At 33.5% G+C, this 21,834-nt stretch overlaps 1 protein-coding gene across 2 annotated transcripts in view; it reads left to right on the top strand.

The window, feature by feature from the left end:
- The window catches only part of OXR1 (oxidation resistance 1), a 361,766-nt gene that overhangs the window by 283,365 nt on the left and 56,567 nt on the right, over nucleotides 1–21,834 (top strand). For both annotated transcript variants that reach the window (XM_007446539.1, XM_007446538.1), the window contains 4 exons: nucleotides 435–517; nucleotides 5,382–5,489; nucleotides 7,104–7,217; nucleotides 15,137–15,289. In XM_007446539.1, the coding sequence (XP_007446601.1) occupies nucleotides 435–517; nucleotides 5,382–5,489; nucleotides 7,104–7,217; nucleotides 15,137–15,289 (458 nt within the window). The remainder of the gene's footprint in view (nucleotides 1–434; nucleotides 518–5,381; nucleotides 5,490–7,103; nucleotides 7,218–15,136; nucleotides 15,290–21,834) is intronic.

Below are 21,834 nucleotides of genomic sequence, written 5' to 3'. Positions count from 1 at the left end.
AAGTAGACACTGTGAAGATTAATGTTACATATTTCAGACTTGGTTTGGTTAATAATAATAATAATATCTTGAAATATAGTTTTATTATAATCAGGTTAGATGTGTTGAAAGATATGGCCCTTAATTTACTTTTTAATACCTTCCTTCCAGCTGACAGTTACTTAGGTTTTGAATTGACTTCCAGTTAGGTTTTGAATTGACTTCCAGTTATTAATAGTGTTTCATACTGGTCAGTTCGTAAAGCAAGCAGGAAGGAAGTACATTTACTTATTTTGATACTCGGTTGTATTTTAGAGTAGAGAATCCTACGTAGCAAGCTGTATTACTGGTGAATCCAGTAGATATCTGCCCAGTGAGCTCTATTTAGCAGTCCTTGACATTACTGTGAAAGGAAAATGAATTTAATAGAGTTTTGCATCATTTTTTTTTTTCAGACACTGGCCAAAAGAAGACCCTAGACAAGAAAGATGGGAGAAGAATGTCTTTTCAGAAACCCAAAGGGACTACCGAATATACTGTAAGTATTTGTTTTGAAAAAGCTGATTTCTCTTTGTGATAGTCTTATTTGAGATAGTCTTTGTTTATGCTGTAAATAAGACAAAGGTTCCTAATTGCCTTATTTTAAAAATCTGTACACCACTTTCGATAACTGCTTTACTACTACTAATAATACTTCAGTTCTTAACTGTATTTTAGGATTTTTTTTTCCTTAAAGAAAAATTTTATTAAGTGTGATATAAAGATAATTATTCTAGCAAATTTAAAGTGATAATTTACTTGGAGTTAAAGTTCCTGTGGTACAATAATTTTTTATTAGGTTAGACTTTTAGGGAAATATTTACTTTTTTAGAAATGTGATCTTCATTATATTCCCAGCAGTACTAACGATAATGAAAATGGCAGATAGAATACGGAAAAAACAAGTTGCTATTAATTTTCCAGAATAACCTCTCACATTAGATTATTTGCACTGATTTATGGCTAAGTTTCTATGTTCTTGAAATGACCCTCAAATTTCCTTGCCGTCAGCTTTTCATATTTCTGGTTACTATGGAAAACTGAAGTGAGAAATGTACTTTAGTCTGTGATATGCTGCTTCTTTGATTGAATGTAAATGTTGTTAGATAATTTTAACATGTTAAAAATCTGTTATTTTAACTGAGCTTAATTTTGTGTTATTTTGTGTTTTTCTAATACGTTATTGTAACTGTATTAAGAAGAAAATAGCAAGTTGAAACAATTTATACATTTGTGTCATCATGAAGTCTTCCAATCTTGGTTTGAGTCTTGATTATTTTTCATAAATTCTAAAAATTGAACAAATTATCAAAACCTTGAGTTATACTTTATTTTCATATACTGTATAATTGACAATTTGAGATTTTAAGTATTTTTAAAAGGTTTGAAACCAGATAATTTAAGGTAGAATTATATTTACTCCTATCAAAAGAATCTCCTCTTAAACATATTATAAACTCGAGTGTGCCTGTACCTTCTCTGCATGATTGAGAAATTGAGAATATAAATTCAGACAGTAAAATATTGAGTAATGTAGTTTGATGTATTCATTAGTGTTTATTAAGACATAAGACTGTAGGCATAAGGCATAAGATGTTATCTACATATGTAATCCTGTGGTTTTGAAGAATTACAAAAGTTTAGTTGGTTTTGAATTCAGGAGTTTACCAGTTTTTTTCTTGTAATTCAATAAAACTTGTGTTATCAGTAGCAAATTTAAATTTAAATTAAGAACCATTATTTTGGGCAAAGGTTAATTGAAACTTGGCCATTTGTATCCATGGGTTCTGCATCAACGGATTCGGCCAACCATGGATAGAAATATTTTGGGGAAAAAAATTCCAGAAAGTTCCAAAAAGCAAAACTTGAATTTCCCTTACTGGCCACTATTTACATACATTGTATTAGGTATTATAAGTAATCTAGAGATGATTTAATGTATATGGAGGATGTGTGTAGGTTATATGCAAATAACTATGCCATTTTATATAAGGGACTTAGGCACCCATGGATTTTGATATCTGTGGGGATCCTGGAACAAATTCCCTGGGATACTGAGGAATTACTATATATTTTTTCTTATGTTATAAATGACCTTTGGGAAATAATCAGTTACTGATAAGAAAAGTTATAAAACATCCTCTAGGAGATCTTTGTTTTCATTTTTTATCCCTTTGTTTATTCCCGATGCCATATCCTAAAGATAGAAACACATGTGTTTCTAAAACTAAGATATTACTGTCTTCTATTCTTATTATAATTTGTAAAATCTTCATATAATATCTTTATATAAGGTACATAACATGATTTTTGTATTTGGGAAAAATATATTTTTCTGTATTTCTTTTGAAATCTTTCAATATCACAGTGTACTCTCAACATTTACTTATTCTAAAATATTTATGGTTTAGCTTAAATGTATTTCCGGACCACCTAAATATAGTATAAATTAGTCATTGTACCTTAGGTAGCTTTAAAGTTAAAATCATACATAAAAAAAAAATCATACATATATATTACATATGTGTTTATATATGCACGTACACGCACAGTTTTTAACTATAAAATTACTTTCAGTAGGATCAAGTAGACCTTGAAAATGCTATACATAACCATTTTCTTCCTAGTTAATTTAATATCCCTGTACCATTCTACCGAAAGCCTTGTCTAAGGTCACTAATGATTTTCTAATTATTAAACCTCATGGCTTTTTCTTTGTTGTTGCATACCACTCACTGTTCCTTCTTTCTTGTTTTACTTTCCTTCTCAATGTTCTTTAATGTATCTTTCAGTGAGGATCTGTGAATGGATAATCAGGCAGTGTCTGAAAAGTCTTCATTGCACCCTCATTCCTGGTAGTTGAGCTGCCTATAGATTATTAGGTTAAGTTATTTTCTGTCAGCACTTTTTTTTTTTTTTCCGGACGCGCAGGCTCAGCAGCCATGGCTCACGGGCCCAGCCGCTCCGCGGCATGTGGGATCTTCCCGGACCCGTGTCCCCTGCATCGGCAGACGGACTCTCAACCACTGCACCACCAGGGAAGCCCTCTGTCAGCACTTTGAATGTAGTTATCTATTATCTTATGCCCTTCTGTTGCCTTTTTATTTTTGTTCATTTCTAGGCAGTCTTCTTTTTTTAGATTGTTTTTTGAAGTTTACTTCTTGTCCTTACAGTTCTATAGTGCCACTGTGATAAGTCTAGATTCAGACAAATTTTTATCTTACTTACTGTGTTTCTTCTCTCTAAGGAATCATGCCATTCATAAATTCTGGAAAATTATCAGCCATTATTTCTTTGATTATATACTCTCCTTTCTCAATTTATCCTTCAGACTAATTGTACTACATTTTGCTATCATTATGCTTCATTGCCCTGTTCTTGCTAACATTTTGACTGTATATTACACCTCTTTCACTGGTTGTTCTCTTGTTGATTCCAAATGTGAGTGGTTCCTTGTATCTTTTCACTTTCCCATTTACATTCTGCAGCTTGGAGAGCTTAAGAACTTTGCTATATGAAGTAAGACCCAAACTCTTTTCTATTTCTGCCTTTCTAGATGCTTACATTTCCTACCACCACTTCATATTTAACAAATTATAGCAAACCTTTTACCAGTTTTTTCTTCATTCTTGCCTAATGCTTTATTTTCTTGTTTCCATTTTCCTTCAATCTGTTGTTCATCCAGGTTGGAATTTTTGGATTTAGCATCAGTTGATCATTAATGTTTGCACCTCTGACTTAATACAACTACTGCTCTATTACAACTTCATTCAATCCATTCCTGTTTTCTCTTGAGTCTTATCTGAAAATCTTATACCTTTATCTCTTTCTTTACATTTGTATAACCTTCAGGATCATCTGCTGCTGTAGTATTACATTGGTTTTTCTGCATCCATTCTCTTGTGTCATTAATCATAGACCTGTAGCCACTAATCTGCCACTCGGCCGTGTAACTTCCTTGCTTCATATTGGTGTTTTTATTACTTTCATTACCACAACTGATAGGATCATTGTGAAGATGAAATGTGTGTTAATTAATAAGAACTTTGTAAACTTCCAGATGTTCCTGCAAAGTAAAATTGGTTTATAGAGAGCTTTTACATACATTATCTCAGTAAGGTAGGTGGCATACCATCTCATTTCATAGATGAGAAAGTTTGCATGGAAGAAGAGAGCAGGGCTAGATTATTAGTCTGTGTCTTTGGCATCAGTTTGGTTTTACAAAACCATTAAAGAAAAAATACGTATTTATTGTTTTTTGTTGTTTTTTTATTTACCCCCACATACATATCTACTTTTCCTGATTTTCGAAGTCTTTTACAGTCTAATTCAAAATGCCTAATTCAGTCTCATCCTTTTTTTGAGATTTGGCTCTACTTACCTTCCTAAAATCCTAAATTCATGAGTGTACCCTGGATGATTTAGGAGGAAGAGATAGTATCCCACAAATGTGTTTTGTTCTTTTCTGTCTCCTAATATGTCAGTTCTATTCTCTTCACTTTGAATGTTCTTCCCTTCTCTCTACTTCTCAAATTCCTACCCCTTCTTCAACATAGCTTTAAATCTTTTCCATAAAGTCTTTCTTGGACAATTTGGAGCAAATATGTTGCTCTGTCTGCTCAGAGCTTCTGTTGCATTTGTTGTTTCACTTAAATTGCTCTTTATCTTTTATATAACCTTTTTTGTCTTTCTTATTTTCTAACTAGATTGTAAATCCCTTATGCACTAAAACCACTTCTTTGGACTTCATCATTCTCTACAGAGATGCTTTATGTATAGAGAACTCTAAAGGAATACATTGATCAAATGACTTTTTCTTTCAGGATCATTGACAAATCCCATAATTTAAGATTTCTATAAATATGATCATTAAAATATACTAATTCAAAAACATATTCCTCAGCTTTGGTTCAAATATATTTTCTAATTTATTTAAATGGAAGATTATGTAAAGATCATTAGAAACAGCACTTTAAGTTTAATACAGGCATACTCTGCTAAAGTAAACTTAGCTTCTAGACGTTACATGTGTTTTACAAACTATTTATATTGTTTTAAAATCTTTGTAAAATAAAAATCACTTGTTTGTGTTGTGAAAATTATATTTTGTATTTTGAAATTGCTTGAAGTAGAGGCCTACATGTAATTGTGATGTATTATGATAAAGCCTATACTCTGTATCATAATAGGTTGAGATCAGTTGCTAACAAACACAAAATTTGTCAAGTTATCCTATCTTTAAAGATGGAAATAGCAGTTATTAGTCAAATGTAAAATTGGTCCATAGACATATTAATGATCATTAAACCTCATCGTTTAGTTTTTCTGTTTTGACAAATTAATTTTTTTTTTCTCTTAAACAGGTTGAATCAAGGGATTCTTTGAATAGTATAGCCCTGAAATTTGATACAACGCCCAACGAACTTGTTCAGTTAAATAAGTTATTCTCCCGAGCAGTTGTTACTGGACAGGTATCTTTTTTTTAATGCATTGATGGTTAGAAGCATCAGTTTTAAGACAGAAAGTATCCATTGCAATATAGTTAATTTAAGAAGAGTAATTTTTTGCACACTTTGAACAAATCACATTGGTTCTAGAAGAGAAAATTAAATGTCACTTATATCCATGTATATTGAAAATAACTGTTGTCTTTTCAAATATAGTTTTAAAGAGCTTTAAAAAATATTCAAAGCAGTACATGTACCTGATAAAAAATTCAAACTTTTTTAAAGGTAGTTTATCTCAGACTTACAGTTTCCTTTTCCAGAAGCAACCACAGTTACCAATATGTATCTCCTTCCAAAAATATTCTAGCCTTTCTTTCATCTTTAAAAAAAATAAATAACTTTGATTCTGGAAAAATGTTCTATTTAAGCATAACTCAATCTCAGATTTTTTCATGTATGTAAAGTATTGCACTCTATTAATATATAGGCATGCCTTGGAAATATTGTGGATTTGGTTCCAGACCACTGCAGTAAAGCAGATATCACAATAAAGCGAGTCATAGAATTATTTGGTTTCCTAGTGTGTATAAAAGTTATATTTACACTACACTGTAGTCTGCAATAGCATTATGTCTAAAAAAAGTACACACCTTGGGTTTCCCTGGTGGCGCAGTGGTTGAGAGTCCGCCTGCCCATGCAGGGCACACGGGTTCGTGCCCCAGTCCGGGAGGATCCCACATGCCACGGAGCAGCTGGGCCCGTGAGCCATGGCCGCTGAGCCTGCGTGTCCAGAGCCTGTGGTCCGCAATGGGAGAGGCCACAACAGGGAGAGGCCCACGTACTGCAAAAAAAAAAAAAAAAAAAAAAAGTGCATACCTTAATTTAAAAGTACTTTATTGCTAAAAAATGGTAACCATCATCTGAGCTTTCAGAGAGTCATAATCTTTTTGCAGCAGTCACTGATCACAGATCACCATAGCAAATATAATAATAATGAAAAGTTTGAAATATTGGAAGAATCACCAAAATGTAACCCAGAGACAGGAAGTGAGCAAATGCAGTCGAAAAATGGCACTGATAGACTTGCTTGACACAGGGTTGCCACAGTCTTTCAGTTTGTAAAAAACGCAATATCTGCGAAGTCCAATAAGGTGACACAGTAGAACGAGGTGTGCCTGTATTATGGTTTAACCAAGTACAGTAGGCTTTAGACTTTCTAGTTTTTTGCTATTGTAAACATTGCTCTAGGAAACACTCTTGTTTCTCTTTTTCTTTATATGCACGTATATCTATAAAGTCAAGTCCTAGAAGTAAAATGGCTCAGTTAAAGGATATGTGCATTTTAAGTTTTGCTGGCTGTTGACAAATTGTCCTTTAAGAGGAACACCCATAATTTATAAGAATTACTATTTCCCTTCACTGTTGCCCGCAGTTTGTGTTATCAAACTTATCTAAATTAAATATCTTTTTAAAAATTTTGTTACAGTTATTTCGGTAATAAACATTCTTTTAATCTGAAGGTTTTAATTTTTAAAATTTATTTCTGAAGGTCATTGTTAATGGTGCTCGCTTAGAGAATACCATCTAATTATTAATACTTTAGTTTGACTAAATCTTTACGTGAATATTTTCTTCCAGGTTTTATATGTTCCTGATCCTGAATATGTCTCCAGTGTTGAGAGCTCCCCGTCTCTAAGCCCCATAAGTCCTCTATCACCAACATCATCCGAGGCTGAACTTGATAAGACCACTGTAAGTTTCCCTTCTTTTCAAAGCTATCAAGAAATGTCACTGTATTCGTATATATCATCATTTTTTTAATCCTACTTTGCCTATGGCTTGAACGAAATTTTACCTTTTTAGTTTGTTAATTAAATTTGTAAATCCCAGTTTTTAAAGTGAAACATTCTTATTAAATCAGACAGCTTAAATTGATTACTGTTGGTGATAGTAGTAATCCAAAGATATTCATCAGCCCTTTTATAAATATCATATAATAATTTAACTAAGAAAGGAATTTTACTTAACAAACATGAGTGTATCATGATAGGAAGTCCATGTCCAATTTGATTTTTATTTGAGTTTCTGTGAATGTTTATATAATACTTAAAACTCTTGAGTTCATTTTTGGCACACTTTAAAAAAATAATTTATGGGGACTTCCCTGGCAATCCAATGGTTAAGACCGCACTTCCACTGCAGGGGGCGTGGGTTTGATCCCTGGTCGGGGAACTAAGATCCCACATGCTGCACAGCACTGCCAAAGAAAAACAAAATTTATTATCTTAGTTGTTCTTCAGAATATTAATTCAGAGTAACTAATAGTATATTAATTTATCTAACATTTTAAAGGAATAGATGTTCTATATGTTACATTTTACAAATGAATTCCAAGGAAAAAAACTTTATTTAATAATTTTGATTAAAATTCCTCTGACAGGAATTATGTTTTTTGTGCCTTTCCTGTGTAAATTAATACTAATCATAATTTCCCATTTTCATAATGACCCAGTGATTATGCTTACATGTAAAAGGTTATTTCTCCATTAACTGGCTAGACTCCTGTGAGAGATTCTTCTGTGTTGCTATGCTGATTTTAGGAGACATCCTTTTCTCTGCCCCAGTTTGCACTCAAAGTTTAGGATACCAAATGGCATACTGGTAACAAAACACAAATGATTAATGTTAATTTGCCTATAAATTATTAGGAATTATTAGTTTCTAAGCTGTAGTATTAGACTAGTTCCACTTCTCTCATGGAGTAAAGGGCATGATATTATTAATAACTTTGTCTTCTTGCCTAGGGACTTTTTTCTTGGTGTTTGTGGTGAGAGAGAGAGGGAGGGAGGGAGAAAGGGGGTCTTTTTCAAATGTTTTATTTGTTGGCTATCTTGTAAAAATGACAACTGCTTTAGAATACAGCTACATGAAAGGAATATATTACATTTATTCTCATCATTGACCAAGATGGAAGTCAGTTTCTAATGATACTGGACCAAACGGTTACTGGACCTTTTTGAACATGGCCATGCCATTGTCCCATGGGACTTAACAAAGAGATATATTCTTAAGGGGCAATGACAAAGGAGAGCAGTGTAGCCTTTGGTTAATTTAGCTTGTGTTCCATACCCTAAAGCAAAATTGTGAAAAGCTAGAACTACTTACCTGAATTAGGATTCCAACGCGGATAGTCTGAGTCCAGAGCCCATGTTTTTTTACTAGCACTTTATAGCTGGAAATTGATAGCTCAGAAACTACTATTGATAGGCAAATAATTGTACCCAACCCCAAAAGATAAGTAGTATTCAATCATTGTGAGTGTAGTAAAACCTGTCACTTTTGCACTATCATCATTTTGTAAAATTTTTTTAATCTAGCATTCTTTTGTAAATATAAAAACCTTTTTTGTTTGTTTATCTCCTTTGATTTCTCCTCTCTGCATCTTAAATTTATTATGCTAATGCCATGTTAGGCTAGAGCTACTAGTGTGATATATTTAGGATGGAATTCAGAGGAAAAAAAATTTTAAATAAATAATATGGAAAAGTGAAATGGTTTTAAATAGTTTTTAATTTCTGCTTATGTTACTATACTGAAAGATGGGCTAGCAGATAGTTGTATTCTCTTTAACATAAAACACTCTTTAGTATACTCTAATAAATCTAAAAGATAATAAGAAAAGTAGAGTACTTATAATGTGGTAAGAAAATATAATTTTGAAATTATATTTCATGGTAGTAAGAAAATATAATTTTGAAAAAATACTACTAAGAGATTCTATGGAAGGCCTAGAAGGTCTTACAGGAGAAAATATATAAAGTATTAATAGTTTAGGCACATTAAAAGCTTCTTTTTAAGCATAGGCAATTATTCTGCTACAGTTACTATTAACATTTAAAAAGTACTTACTATGCATTTATTAATGAGGAAACTAAGGCATAGAGAGAATGAGTAATTTACACAAGGTCACATGCTTAATGAGTGGTAGAGCTGAGATTTAAACCCTGACAGTCTACATCCAGGTTTTGTGTTATATTCTTAACCACTTTTTGAACTAATTGATGGAAGGGTAAGGATTAGCAGTACCAATTCTCTGTGACTGAGACATACAATCTAAAATTAAAATATATGTGTCCCAAATTGTAGAAACTAGAAAGTTTGTAGTAAAGAGCTATGTGGAAGTAATGTAGCAAGTTTTTGCTTACCAAAGCAAAAATAAAAGTAAAGCAGATAATCGGAAGTATTGCTTAAAATGATTAAAAGGTGAACAAAAGCATTGCTTTTTTTTCCTCAATATTTAAGATTCTCTGGACTTTTAAATATGTTGTTCTTCTGTTTATGTAACTTAAAAAATTATTATTTGCATGTATTAATTTCCTAGGATTGCTGTAACAAAGTATTACAGAATGGGTGGTTTAAATCAGAAACTTACCTCACAGTTCTGGGGGCTAGGTGTCTGGAATCAAGATGTTGGCAAGCACCTTGTGGGGGAGGATCCTTCCTTGCCTCTTCTAGCATCTGGTGTTGGCCCACAATCCTTGTCATTCCTTGTCTTGTTGGACAGATTACTCCAGTTTCTGCCTTTGTAGTCACATGGCTGTCTTCTCCTTGTGTGTTTGTGTCTTCACATAGTGGTCTCCTCTTCAGATAAGGAAACCAATTAGATTGGATTAAGGGTCCACTCTAATCCTCCTGTGTGACTTCAGCTTAACTCACTTCATCTGTGAAAAGCTGATTTCCAAATAAGGTCGCATTCTGAGGTAGGGGGTTAGGACTTCAGCATATCTTCTTGGGTGACACAGTGAAGTGTCATAATGTTGCCTTTTATAAAATTTCAAGAGAACCACATTGTTTAGTCAGGGAACTTTAGAAGGTTTTCTAACTCTAGTCAAATAAGATTTTTTTTAAAAAGACATTCAGTGACTATTCCCTTTACATATAGATGAGAAAATATATAAAAGAGTGATGTTAATTTCTTATAGGGTTTTGGGGATCTTGAGAATATTTGTGAAATCTAATAAAATAAACCTCCCTCTATTTTAATTATACTAATCACATAATTCATTGACATCCTGAACTTATATACCTGAAAACAGACATTAAAGTAATAGCACACATGATAGAAGTTAAAAAAATTTTAGTTAGAAATATCAATATAGTTTGAAGAGATTAAATGTAGCATATGCTTCAAAAATTGTTCTCACATATGCCATCCTTAAACTAGTCACAAGCGTTCCTCTCCCCTCTGTCCCTTCTTGCTTACTTCCCCCTCCTTCCTCTCTCTCTGTGTGTATATTATATATTTAAACTTAAAATAAATTTAAAATCACTAAAATATATAATATATAAAATATATTTTATCTGATATATAATATATAAATTATAATTTTAAATTTCATGCTTTTAAACCTAAATTTTCATATGTAAGTATATATACTTTATTATATAATAAACATAAGCTCATATATTACATATTATATTAAAATAAAGTTAACTATAAATGCCGTATGTATAAATAACACGTGAATTATATGTTACCTATATATTGTATAATATAATTTAGCTTTGGTGCTTTTAAACTTAAATACCAGCAGTTTATTAGGGAATTATAATTTTTTAATATGTACTTTTAAAATGATGGTGCTATAATTATACCTTAGTCTTGCATTCTTAGAACAAAATTTTATATTTGAAATATGTGAAAACATAAAATTCATAGTAGGACTTTGTATTTATATAGATTTTTAGGAAAGCATTTCTTTATGTAGAAGAAATCTCTATATTTGTAATATCACAAATAAATAGTTAAATTACTGAGTGAGAGTTTTCTTCTAGATTCTGAAAGCAAGCATTGTTCTCATAATTAGAATTTAAAAATTGATCCTTCTTTGCTTTTTAACCTGGTTGCTAAAAAGCTCAGTGCCAGATCCAAAACTCCCAAGTACAACGCTTAAAATCGCATTTTATTTTTTCTTCACTCTGATATTTTTATTTTTTATTTGTATTGTATTTTATTCTGTATGTTTGTTTTAAGAGCCTCAAATTCTTAAGAAGTGGAGTTTAAATAAATTCTGAGAGTGATAGTTAAACATAACAATTTATAGGAAGTAAATGGTACCCATCATATTTATTGGATTGAGTGAAGAAACATAATATTCACTGCTTTAAAAATAAACATTTTATTTTAGATTATATATTATATATGTCGTATGAAATAAATATAAATGTTGGTATTTCTGTGCCTGTATGGTTTTTCCTCCTCAAATTTTGTATGCCTTACCTACATGTTACCAGAGAACATTTCTACGTATTTTCAATCACTAAAGAACAAAAACTCCATAAAGCCAAGGCAACATGGGAAAAGGAGAGTTTGGAGTTGCTAATTAGCTTATGGTAATGATTTATAATAATACTCTACAAATTATATAATATTTAATCATATTGTACAAAAAAGATGACCATAAGTCACCCTTTTGGGGTCACTTGTCATAGCATTGCTTTCCTTTTGCACATTTGAACAATTGAGGTGACAACTGAGGCTTGGTAAATAAATGTTTATAATCCTATATTTTTAAGGACCTTTCCATCCCTAGTGGCTAAAACAAAATTGCACAAAGAAGCTTCAGAAAGCACTCAAATAAGCTTATTCAAATCACCTTATTAAGAAACAGAATCTGTAAATTCACAGAGATGGAGATACTGATACTTTGGATCATGTACATGTATGTAAGTTAAAATGAGGTCTGATTATGATTTCTCTGAACGACTTTGATCTCTTTTAAAGAAATACTCTTGGGCTTCCCTGGTGGTGCAGTGCTTGAGAGTCCGCCTGCCGATGCAGGGGACGCGGGTTCGTGCCCCGTTTCGGGAGGATCCCACATGCCGCGGAGCGGCTGGGCCCGTGAGCCATGGCCACTGAGCCTGCGCGTCCGGAGCCTGTGCTCCGCAAATGGGAGAGGCCACGACAGTGAGAGGGCCGCATAACGCAAGAAAAAAAAAAAAAAAACTAACTAAAGAAATACTCTTTTGTGCTATACTTTGAGCATTCGTTAAGCTAATCTCATGTATTCTTTTTAATAGGATTACGTTGACAAGTTGGGATTGCTATTGATACTGAGTTGTAGAATTTGAGACTTTGAGGGAACCTCAGAGATCATGTTGCTCTATGAGGTATATGTTTAAGGAAAATATTTGACAATATACCCTGATACAGTTTCTGTGAATAATATGGTTATTTAGTAGATACTGTTGTCACCTGATTTGGGAGTAACTGAACAGTCACAGACAAAATTTGTTTATTGCTTTGTGCCAGTTTGCAGGGGGCCCTCTGATGGCTCTGTATTGGCTTTTTTTTTTCCCCCTCTGCACACAATCTTTTAGAAGAATGTTTGAAATGGAAAGCATATAGTAGTGCAGTTAAGCTCACTAGTTCATGTGTTGGCAACATGGGTTTTCATCTCAGCTTCATCTTACTCATTGGGCAAGTTACTGAATTTGGCCAAGCATACGTTTCCTTAAAAATTAAGGTAATAGTATATACCTTATGAGTGATTTGAAAATGAAATGGTCTTTATAATATACTTAAATATAAAGGTATTCATAAATATCAATTAATATTATTATTAATGTCCCTTATTTAATTATCTGTGCTAAATGAATTTATATATGATATAAAACTCTTAGATACAATAACTACCAGAGACAACAGGATGAATGTAAAGTTATTAGTTTGTATCACAAAATGAAAAGATTGATAATAATGCTATAACAGTATCATGCAGCTGTTAAAATATTCCGTTTTAGTTTTCTTAAAAATATAATTTTATCAAATGTAGCTGTTTTGCAGTGTTCTGAACTGGTCTACCTTCAAAAAATGTCTGTTGAGTATCTCCCCAAGTGCTTGGGATTCAGCCCTATATTTTAGGAAGGGTATATGAAATTTAGAAAGGAAGTCTAAAATTTCTGTCCTATATGGGACAGAATTTAAGGAATTAGATCCATTTATTAGAGTAGAAAAAGTTATGTTAAATTTGATAGTTCTTTTCAAGTATCTCAAAGTCTGTGAGACTGAAGAGGAAGCAGTCTTGTTTATTATTTCAAAAGGGCAAATCATAACTATTAGGTATTAATTGCAAAGTGACAGATTTTAGTTCAAAGCTCTGAAGAACCTTGCCACTATGAAAAGTATTATATAAGGCATTGTGCATTTACTTATAAGGTATGAAATGCCTCTGTGGAGGTATATAAAACAAAGAGTAAAGGGCATCTGTCTAACCTTCCTACATTTGTACAGAATATTGAACTTTGGGAAAACTATGAGTTCTGTGAACTTGGATAGAAAAAATTTTAAGTGAAATCTAACATTTTTAAAGGTTGAGAATATAAGCAGCAAACTATAGAAAAGCACCAGGGATACCTGTGACTTTGTCCCCAATAGAACTCACATATTTTCAGTTCTTTTTTTTTTTTTTTTTTTATGGTACGCGGGCCTCTCCCATTGCAGAGCACAGGCTCTTGGACGCGCAGGCTCAGCGGCCATGGCTCACGGGCCCAGCGGCTCCGTGGCATGTAGGATCTTCCCGGACCGGGGCATGAACCCATGTCCGCTCCATCGGCAGGCGGACTCTCAACCACTGTGCCACTAAGGAAGCCCTAGAACTCACATATTTTCAAATCAATTTAGAGTTGTTGCAGATATCACAGAATGTTGTTTATGGCCATGCACTTCAAAATTATCATTATGAGTTATCACTAGATCTTGTTATTTAATGTATTAATAAAGAAGCATATATATCTATATCTCTGATTAAAAAGTGTTTTGATAATTGTTTCAATATAATTGTTTTTCTTTGTAATTCTATATTTTGTGTATTAAAAAAAAAACATTCTGAAAAGGAGGTCTATAGGCTTCACTGTGGGAATGGTCCATGGCATCAAAAAAGTTAAGAACCTATGATCTAACTAATTAATACTTTGTAAAATGGTACTGATAAATTCTTGATAGCTTGAGATTTTAACAGGCTCTTCAATGAATGGATTCTGCTGAATTCCTAGGTTTCACAGACAAGCACTCACCTTTCCTCTGCTCCCAGCATCTGGGGGATATATTAAATGATCAGGACCAGTGATTTGATTCAGGAGCAGCTGAATGTGTATGTGTGTGTATACACACACACACACATATAACCAGTATATATATATTCCCATTAAAAAAATCATTGAAAATGTAAGTTTAAGCTGTATTAGAGATCTTTACCAAATGTAAAAGAAGTGACATTCTTTCCCATATTTTTTTTTTTTTTTTTTTTTTTTTTTTTTGCGGTACGCGGGCCTCTCACTGTTGTGGCCTCTCCTGTTGCGGAGCACAGGCTCCGAACGTGCAGGCTCAGCAGCCATGGCTCACGGGCCCAGCCGCTCTGCGGCATGTGGGATCATCCCGGACCGGAGTGCGAACCCGTGTCTCCTGCATTGGCAGGTGGACTCTCAACCACTGCGCCACCAGGGAAGCCCTCTTTTCCATATTTTTTTTGCATAAAAATGTTTTGAGCTGTTCTGCAGAATGTGATGAGAAGGAAGAACACTTACTGGGGAGAGCTATGCATTTGCATTTAACAATGTGCTTAGTTTTATTTAGTTCTCTGAAGTGTCTTTATCTTTTTTATTTTTTAAAGAATCCTGATGTAGGCCACCCGAAAGAAGAAACTCTCTCATCTGCTTTTACTGGTATTCGACCTGCACGAGTTGTATCTTCAACTTCTGAGGAGGAAGAAGCATTTACTGAGAAATTTCTTAAAATTAATTGCAGATATATTACCAGTGGCAAGGTAATGGATAAAACTTAAGAAAAAACTTTTAATCATTTTTTATTTATTACTAAAATATGACAGTTTTGCATTTACATTTTTAGTCATCAGCATCAGCACATGATGATCAATTTAAAATAATCTTGTGAAATAGGCAGTCCTATTCCTTCTTCACAGGAAAAAAAAAAACTTTTAAGAAAAGGTTAACGAGTCCAGGGTTTCTCTATCCTGGCTAGAATTCAAACCCAGTTTGAATCTGTGTTTTATCTACCACACGTTGCTGCTTTTCTAAAGCAGAGAACTTCTAGTCTGCAAAGGGAATTATAGTAAAGTACAGTAGTGTTCAAAATAAACTCCAGGTGTTGCTAAGAAAGTAATTATAGTATGATACCCACTTGAGAAGTCACACGTGAGAACCATTTCTTTATAGTCGTAATTCATAAATTATGGGTTTTTGAAATAGGTGTTTAGTGCTATAAATTTCCCCCTATGTACTGTTTTAACTGAATCCACAGTCTTGATATGTTGTATTTTCATTTTCTTTCAGTTCATAATACTTTCTCTTTATTTCTTTTTTGGCCCATGGAATATTTAGAAGTTTCTTAGTTTCCAAATATTTGGTATTTTTCAAGATATCTTTCTGTTACTGATTTCTAATGTTTTTCCATGTGGTTAGAGAACATACTACTATTTGTAGGCTTAACGTTTAATGGTGCAGAATGTATTATATCTTGATATGTGTTACATGTGCACTTGGAAAGAATGTGTATTCTGCTGTTGTTGGGAGAAATCGTTTATAAATGTCAATTAAATCAAGTTGAGTGTTACTATTGATCTTCTGTCTTTTTGTTCTATCAATTATTGACAGAATGATGTTGAAATACCTCTGTAATTGTGGATTTGTCTATTTCCCCTTCTAGTTCTATCAGTTTTTTTGTGTGTATTTTGAAACTCTGTGGTTAGGTATAAAAATGTTTTGGATTCTTATATTGTCTTGATGAATGGACTTGTTTAATTATGAAAGACTATTCTTGGTAAAACTCTTTGCTATGAAATCTGCTTTGATGGATACAAATGTAGTCACTTAGCTTCTGTTCAGTTAGTGTTAACTTGATTTATCTCTTCCATTTTTTTACTTTTAGACTGTGTCTTATACTTAAAGTGGGTTTCCGTAGTTTACATCAGAACTCACTCTTTGTGTCATACATTTTATGGGTTTTGAGAAATGTATGATGACATGTATCCACCATTACAGTATCATGCAAAATAGTTTCATTGTCTCCCAAATCCTCTGTGCTCTGTCTGTTCATCCATCCCTTCCTCTGGACCCCTGGAAACTACTGATCTTTTTTCTGTCTCCATAGTTTTGCCTTTTACAGAGTGTCATGCAGTTAGAATCATAAAGTATGATTGAATGATTTCAGAGTGGTTTCTTTCACTTAGCAGTATGCATTTAAGAGCCTTCCATATCTTTCATGGCTTGACAGCTCATTTGTTTTTATCGCTGTGGATGTACAGTACAACAGTTTATCCATTCACCTACTGAAGGGCATCTTGGTTGCTTCCAAGTTTGGACACTTATGAAGATAGCTGCTATAGACATTAATATGCAGTCTTTGTATACGTTATTATTTCCTTTGGTTGAATACTAAGACATGTGATTGTTAGATCGTGTGGTAAGACTGTGTTTAGCTCTGTAGGAAAGTACCAAACTGCCTTCCAAAAGTGGCTGTGTTATTTTCCATTCCTGCCAGCAGTCACTGAGAGTTGCTGTTTCTCCACATCCTCACCAGTGTTCACCGTGGTCAGTGTTTTAGATTTTAGTTATGCTTATTGGTCTTTAGTGGTAACTCATTTAATTTACATTTCCCTAATGACTTATGATACTGAGCATCTTTTCATTTGCTTATTTGCTATTCATATAGCTTTGGCATTTTCTTTACTTTTTAAAGATATTTTCACAGGGCATAGAATTTTAGGTTGACAGGGTTTTCTTTTCCTTTCAGAACTTTAAAGACGTTTCTTTCAAATCTCTACTGTTTTCTGGCTTGCACTGTTTCTGAAGAGAAGTCTTCTATTATTTTTGTATTTGGTGTGCTGTATAAAATATTTTTTTTTCTTTGTTTGCATTTAAGATGATGTCTTTATCACTGATTTTGAGCAAGTTGATTATTTTTTTAAAATTTTATTGTTATTATTTTTTTACATATATATTCTTTTTTAAATTCTTTTCCCATTTAGGTTATTACAGAATATTGCACAGAGTTCCCTGTGGTATACAGTGCTATTTTAAATATAGTACAGATCACTTCCAAACTCCCAGTCTATCCCTCCCTCCCCACCTTTCCCCCTGGTAACCATAAGTTTGTTCTCTGTGTCTGTGAGTTGGTTCTGTTTTGTAAACAAGTTCATTTGTATCGTTCTTTTTAGATTCCACATATAAGTGATATCATATGATATTTGTCTTTTTCTGCCTGACTTATTACTTCACTTAATATGGTAGTCTCTGAGTCCATCCATGTTGCTGCAAATGGTATTATTTCATTCTTTTTTATGGATATATATATATATATATATATACCACATCTTCTTTATCCGTTCATCTGTTGATGCACATTTAGGTTGCTTCCATGTATTGGCTGTTGTAAACAGTGCTGCAGTGATCATTGCAGTGCTGCATGTATCTTTTCAAACCATGTTTTTCTCCAGATATATGCCCAGTAGTGGGATTGCTGGATCATATAGTAGCTCTGTTTTTACTTTTTTAAGGAACCTCCATACTGTTCTCCATAGTCCCAATTTACATTCCCACCAACAGTGTAGGAGGGTTCCCTTTTCTCCATACCCTCTCCAGCGTTTACTGTTTGTAGTTTTTTTTGATGATGGCCATTCTGACTGGTGTGAGGAGATATCTCACTGTAGTTTTGATTTGCATTTCTCTAATAATTAGCAATGTTGAGCATCTTTTCATGTGCCTTTGGCCATCTCTGTCTTCTTTGGAGAAATGTCTGTTTAGGTCTTCTGCCCATTTTTTGATTGGGTTGTTTGTTTTTTTGATATTGTTCAGCAGTTTAATTATGATGTGCCTTGGTGCGTGTTTCATATTTGTTTTCCTTGGGGTTTGTTCAGCTTCTTGGATCTGTAGGTTATAGTTTTCATCAAATTTGAAAAAATGTTGGCCATATTTCTTCAAATGTTTTTTCTTCCCCGTTCTCTCCTCTTCTTTGGAAACTCCAGTTATGCATATTTTAGGTTGCTTGATGTTGTGCTTCATAGCTTACTGATACTCTGCTCTTTTTTTTCCTCTCTCTCCATTTTGGACAATTTCAATTGCTGTATCTTGAAGTTCAGTAATTTATTTTTCTGCCAAATCTAATCTGGTATTCTATCCAGTGTATTTTTCACCTCTAAGTTTAAACTGGGTCACTTATGTCTTCCACATCCCTACTTAACACACAAAATCTTTCTTCTGTATTCTTGAATACATGGACTATAGTTAAAATAATTGTTTTAATGTCTTTTTCTACCAATTCTTTTCTCTCTTCCACTTTTGGGTTTGTTTCAGTTAATTGATTTTTGTTATTGCTGTGAGCCATATTTTCCTGTTTGTTTGCATGCCTAGTAATTTTTAATTGGATACCAGATGTTATGGATTTTATCTTGTTGGGTACTGGATATTTTTGTATTTCTATACATATTCTTGCACATTTTTCTGTGACACGGTTGTTTCTTGGAAACAGCTTCATCCTATCATGGCTTGCTTTTAAGTTTTGTTAGGCATGACCAGAGCAGTTTTTAAGTCTTTAACTAGTTTTCCCCTTATTGAGACAATACCCTTCTGAGTATTTAGGTGTTGTAAATTACAAGGGTTTTTGCTCTGGTTGGTGGGAACACAAACTGTTTCTGACTCTGTGGACTCTAGGGATTGTTTTCTCAGCTTCTTTTGAGTGCTTTTTTTCTCATCCTTGGATAGTTGCTTTCACACAGGTGGCAATCAGTCCTCAGCTGGAACCTTGGAAAAGGATCCTCTGTAGATCTCCAAACCTAAGTAGGGAGTGTTCTCTCCTTTCCTGTCTCTGTCTGTGGCCAGGACACTCCACCCAGTGTGCTGGGGCATTTGTAGATCTCATCTTATTTGTTTCCCCTTATTCAGCATTATAGTATTAGAAAAGAGTTATTTCATGTATTTTGTGTGTTTTGGTAGCTTTAGGCAGAATTAGTTCTTGGCTAGAAGCAAAATTTTAGTTGGAAGTATTTGAATAACAATTTTGTTTAAGAATCAAAGAAAAGATAAAGTCATTGGCAGGGTTAGGAATGGCTTGCACTGGTGTTCTTGAAACATAATCTCTTGTAAGAAAGTAAGCAGGAAAAGATGCTTTCTCATACAAGTCATCTTCTTTCTTCTTCTTCCAGGTTGATTGTAGTAAAAATTATTTATATAAAATTATGGAAATTTATCAACAATTATTGTAATGGTTAAATTACTGTGGACTTAAGACTGAAAAAAAAATCAGTACAAGCTTTTATTTCTCCTGGGATGAGTTCCCAAATCATAGTCTTTTATCTTTTAGTATTTACAGAAATATTGAAATGTAAGTGGTAACTTTTCTTTTAGAAATAGACTTCATTTTCTAATAGAAATAATTCCTTCTTGGAAGATTAGCCAAGTAACTGCACATAAGGAATTGGAAGTTACTAATACTAAAGGGAAGTAGGTGCTTAAAGTTTCTGAAGGTCATGTGGATTTAAGATATGCTAATTGGAAATCTCTTACTTACAGTATGCTCTTGCTCCTGAAAATATGTCTACATTTATGAAACAGTATTTAAAAAAAATGAAGTGTTAATGGTTTAGTATGAGTTTATGATTTCAGACTTGATCTTGGTCAAATGAATTTGCGAGGCTACTTTCTAAAGAGATTTTTTGAATTTTGTGTTGTAATGTTTCTCATGGCCGTCTCTTTTGATTTATGGAGACACCTGACATCTCACAGAATACCTCAGAGAGCTCCAGCTAAAGGCAGAGGGAAAGAAGCTTGAAGAATATATCAGTGCATCCTTCAGTAGTAGCAAATAAGGGTGAATTCCTGGAATATAACATTAGCAGATTGATCATTCCAGTGTTAAGCTATAGGGCTTCAAGCCCCTTGTAATCCAAGTAGTAGAAGTATGGTTTTGAGATACTTTTCAAATGGTTTCTATAATTACACTACTAAGATTATAGTATTCATGTGTATAGTGAATTAAAGTATTATTATTACACTGGGCCTTTTCTATAATACCTAGTAATCATTGTCTTTAATGAAAACCCTCTAAAGCAAAAGATGTAGTGTTATGCCAGTGAACCAAATATCATATCATCATTTAAAACTAATGCTCAGATGAAATTTATGAAATCAAGAATGACCTGAAGTCTTTCAGAGAACCTGAAGTTTGCTTTCCTTAATCCTTACTGATTGTTTGGTTTCATTTCTCAAATAACTTGCTTGTAGACGTGGTGAGATAGAGGAAGGTATTAAAGATTGGAAATCTTTCAGCTTTTTTATACTCTACTCTTGATTATTTATTTCTTGGATTATCCCTGGCAGTTGTAAATGTCCCTGCAACATATTTTATCATCACTCATTGATTTCAGTTGGCATGTGATCCAGGAATACATAATGTATATGAATCTGTTTAAAATATTGATCAAGGGGTGGGATAGGGAGGGTGGGAGGGAAATGCAAAAGGGAGGGGGTATGGGGATATATGTATACATATAGCTGATTCACTTTGTTATACAGCAGAAACTAACACAACATGGTAAAGCAATTATACTCCAATAAAGATACTAAAAATAATAAAATAAAATATTGATCAAAAGATGACTAGGCTATGGTGTACATAAAGTTCCTCCTTATTTAGGAGGTCCATGGTCTGAACTAAAAGAAATGCTAGTCAGAGTTTGAGATTGATTCCCTTTCCTCCACCAAAATGCACACACACACGTATTCTTCTCTCCAGTATTGCATGTAGTTACTGTAAATAATAAGCGTATTTTATAATCTCGAACATTGGCAATAACTTTTATTCATTTGTGATTGGGTAACCATTTTTAGTAGGATTTTTCTTTTTATTTTTTTGTTTCTAAAGTTAGTGTCTGTTATAACTTAAGTTTTACATTCTTAAAGTTAAATCAGATAAATTCACAGAGCTGAATATGGACTTGGAAGGAGGGTGTGATGCCAAATCAAGCAAGATTTAAGTTTTTCTATTGGTAGCTTCAGAAAAAAAAGACAACTTTGAAGTAATTATTTGGTTTAGTTTTAGAATTCTGTCTGGCTCTTTATTTTTATTCTTACAGGATGTAGTGGAATGGGAGTTTGAAAATGGGATTAAGAAAGAATATACAGGGCTTCCCGGGTGGCGCAGTGGTTGAGAGTCTGCCTGCCGATGCAGGGGACGCGGGTTCGTGCCCCGGTCCGGGAGGATCCCACGTGCCGCGGAGCGGCTGGGCCCGTGGGCCGTGGCCGCTGGGCCTGCGCGTCCGGAGCCTGTGCTCCGCAACGGGAGAGGCCACAGCGGTGA

The sequence above is a fragment of the Lipotes vexillifer genome, unplaced genomic scaffold (genome assembly GCF_000442215.2).
Source record: "Lipotes vexillifer unplaced genomic scaffold, Lipotes_vexillifer_v1.1 scaffold327, whole genome shotgun sequence".
NCBI lineage: Eukaryota > Metazoa > Chordata > Mammalia > Artiodactyla > Lipotidae > Lipotes > Lipotes vexillifer.
Note: the sequence above shows the minus strand (reverse complement) of the source record. Positions and strands in the feature narration are given on the sequence as shown.